Source organism: Anser cygnoides, unplaced genomic scaffold (genome assembly GCF_040182565.1).
Source record: "Anser cygnoides isolate HZ-2024a breed goose unplaced genomic scaffold, Taihu_goose_T2T_genome scaffold_43_1, whole genome shotgun sequence".
NCBI classification, from domain to species: Eukaryota; Metazoa; Chordata; class Aves; order Anseriformes; family Anatidae; genus Anser; species Anser cygnoides.
In genome coordinates, this window is record NW_027103067.1 from 649,368 (window position 1) to 652,728 (window position 3,361).

The window sequence follows — 3,361 nt, forward strand, 5'->3', positions numbered from 1 at the left end:
GTGCCTGCCGCAACCCCCCCCCCCCGCTGACATCACCCCCGGGCGATGACATCACTGCACGACGACAACCCCCCGATGACGTCACACCCCCGATGACGTCACCATTCGGGCCACGCCCCCTTTATTCCGCCCGCATCACACCTGCCCGCACCCCCCCGGCCACCCCCCCCAAACCGTGCCCCGCCCCTCACGTGCCCCCCGCCCCCCACGTGACCCTCCCCCCACGTGACCCCACGCCCCCTCACGTGACCCGCCCCCCACGTGCCCCCCCCACGTGCCCCCCCCTCAGGGCTCCGGGTCCGGCAGCAGCAGGTTCGGGACCCCCCGGCGATGGGGAAGCGGCGCCCGGAGTCGGGGCACTGCAGCTCCCCCTCCACCACCTCCACCTGCGGGGGGGGGGGGGACACGGGGGGGGGGTCAGGGGGTGTTAATTAACCCCCCCTAATTAACCCCCCCCTTTAATTACCCCCCCACCTCGAGCAGGACGTGGTGCAGGCGCCGCAGGAACTCCTCGTCCGCCTCCGCGCCCGGCGCCGGCTCCGGGGGCAGCTCCGGGGGTGCCCGAGCTGGGGGGGGGGGGGCGTTGAGCCCAGCCCCCCCCCCCAATAACCGTGCCCCCCTCCCCCCAGTTCCCTGGTGCCCCCCCCGCGGCCCCCAAATTCCCAGCCCCCCCCCCTCAATCCCTGTCCCCCCCCCCCCCCCCCATTTCCCGGTGCCCCCCCCCCCCAATTCCCAGCCCCCCCCCCCGGCCCCCTCAGGCCCCCCCCCCCCGTTCCCTGAGCCCCCCCGGTGCCCCCCCCCCCCGGTGCCCCCCCCTTTGCCCCCCCCAATTCCCCCCCCGACCCCGGTGCCCCCCCCCCCCCCAATTCCCATCCCCCCTGTTCCCTGAGGCCCACCCCCCCCCCGGTGCCCCCGGTTCCCCCCTCCCCAGATGCCCCCGGTGCCCCCCGCCCCCCCATTCCCTCAGCCCCCCCGGTTCCCTAAGCCCCCCCCCCCAGGTGCCCCCCCCCGCCCCCCCCCCTCACGCTCTCGGCCGCCTGCAGCAGCTCGGCCCAGCGCAGCCTCGGCAGCAGCCGCGCCACGAAGGCGGCGTTGAACGGCACCGGGCGCACGCGGACCTCGGAGGCCTGGGGGGGGGAACGGAACGGGGGGGGGTCAGGGACCGGGGGGAGACCGGGGGGGCACCGGGGGGCCGGAAGGGGACCGGAAAAGGACGGGGGGGAACCTGAAAAGGACCGGGGGGAACCTGAAAAGGACCGGGGGGACCGGGGAAGGACCGGGGGGACCGGGGAGACCAGGGAGAACCGGAAGGAGAACCGGGGGGGACCGCAAAAGAACCGGGGGAACCGGAAAAGGACCGGGGGGCACCGGAAAAGGACAGGGGGGACCGGGGAGGACCAGAAGGGGACCGGGGAGACCGGAGAGGGACCGGAATGAGAACCGGGAGCACCGGAACGGGGAAACGGGGGGACCGGAAGGGAACCGGTGGGGACCGGGAGGCACCGGAGGCACCGGAAAAGGGAACCGAGGGGACCGAAAGGGGACCGAGGGGACTGGGGGGACCGGAAAAGGACCGGGGAGCACCGGCGGGGACCAGAAGGAGAAGCGGAGGCACCGGAGCGGGGAACCGGGAGGGACCGGAAGGGGAGCGGGGGGGGGGGGGACCGGGGGGGACCGGAAGGGGCGGGGCCTGACCCGGATGAGCAGCGGGTAGCCGCCGCCGGGCCGCAGCCCGCGGACGTGCGAGGTCAGCAGGTTGTGCGTCAGGAGCTTCATAGCGGCCGCTTTCCGCTTCCGGGGGAGGGACTTCCGCTTCTAGGGGAGGGACTTCCGCTTCCAGGGAGAGGGACTTCCGCTTCAGGGGGGACTTCCGGCGGCGCGGCGGGGTTGCTGTGGAGACGGGGCGGGGATTGGGTGAGGGGAAGGGGCGGGGCGGGGCTGGGGGAGGGGTTACGGGGAGGGGAGGGGGCGTTGCCATGGCAGCGGCGGAGGCGGGAAGAGGCCGAGGGGCGGGGCCCCTGCGTTGCCATGGCAGCGGAGGAGCGGAGGGGAGGGGCCTAGAGGCGGCACCGCGGCGTTGCCATGGCAGCAGAGGGGGAGTGGAGTGCCTGAGGGGAGGGGCCCCCGCGTTGCCATGGCAGCGGAGTGGCAAAGCGGAGGGACATGCGTGAGGGGCGGGGCCGCGGCGTTGCCATGGCAGCGGAGTACCCGGGTAATGGCTGAGGGGAGGGGGCCGAGCCGTTGCCATGGCAGCGTCGAGCCTGAGGGGCGGGGCCGCGTTGTTGCCATGGCAGCGGAGGGGCCGTGGAGTGGCCGGGGGGGGGGAGCGGTTGCCATGACAACGGAGGGGTCGCGGCCCCATTTTCGGGGTTCCTGGCCCCATTTCGAGGGGCCCCAACCCCGTTTTTGGGGTCCCGAATCCCTTTTTTGGGGCTCCTGACCCCACTTTGAGGGGTCCCGCCCCCGTTTTGGGGGATCTCGACCCCATTTTAGGGGTCCCAGCCCCATGTCGAGGGTCTCTGACCCCATTTTTAGGGGCTCCAACCCCATTTTGGGGGTTCTGGCCCCACCGCGAGGGGCTCCAACCCCATTTTTGGGGCCCCGAATCCAATTTTTGGGGCTCCTGACCCCAGCTTGAGGGGTCCGGCCCCATTTCAAGGGGTTCTGACCCCACTTCTGGGGTCCCAGCCCATTTTAGGGGTTCCTGGCCCCATTTCATGTGGCTTCAACCCCATTTTAGAGGTCCCAACCCCATTTTTAGGGCTCTTGACCCCAACTTGAGGGGGCCGGACCCCATTTTGGGGTAATCGAGTCCCATTTTAGGGGGGTCTCAACCCCATTTCAAGGGGTTCTAACCCCACCCTTGGGGTCCCCGCCCCATTTCAAGGCGTTCTGACCCTGCTTTTGGGGTGGTCCTGGCCCCATTTTAGGGGTCCCAACCCCATTTTGGGGGTCTCAACCCCATTTTGGGGGTCTCAACCCCATTTCAAGGGGTCCCAACCCCATTTTCAGGATGAAACGTGGGGAACGCAGCATTAACAGGGTGGGATTTTGGGGTGAAACAACCCCATTTGGAGCAAACAAAGCCAACGCAGACACACAGCACCAATGCCACCGTTTATTGGGGGGGGGGCACCACTCTTCTCTCTTCCCCCCCCCATATTATAGGGGTAAGGCCACGGGGGGGGGGGGGACACGGAGGCCCTGTGGGGCGCTGTGGGGCGCCGTGGGGCGCTGTGGGGTGCCGTGGGGCGCTGTGGGGCGCGCTACAAGTCGTGCAGGGCGAGCAGCAGCCCCTCGTAGGGCCCCAGCTCCAGCTCCCCCAGCTCCAGGGGGGCTCGGCGGGCCCGGGGGGTCGCGG

General features: G+C 71.1%; 1 protein-coding gene across 1 annotated transcript; it reads right to left on the reverse strand.

The window, feature by feature from the left end:
• Positions 1 to 285: 285 nt before the first annotated feature.
• LOC136789210 (multifunctional methyltransferase subunit TRM112-like protein) lies at positions 286 to 1,853 on the reverse strand. Its single transcript, XM_066989188.1, is given in 5 exon segments — positions 286 to 329; positions 332 to 386; positions 475 to 549; positions 1,026 to 1,127; positions 1,696 to 1,853. Coding segments are annotated over 5 exon segments (357 nt in total). The 5' UTR covers positions 1,777 to 1,853.
• Between the last annotated feature and the right edge of the window lie 1,508 nt (positions 1,854 to 3,361).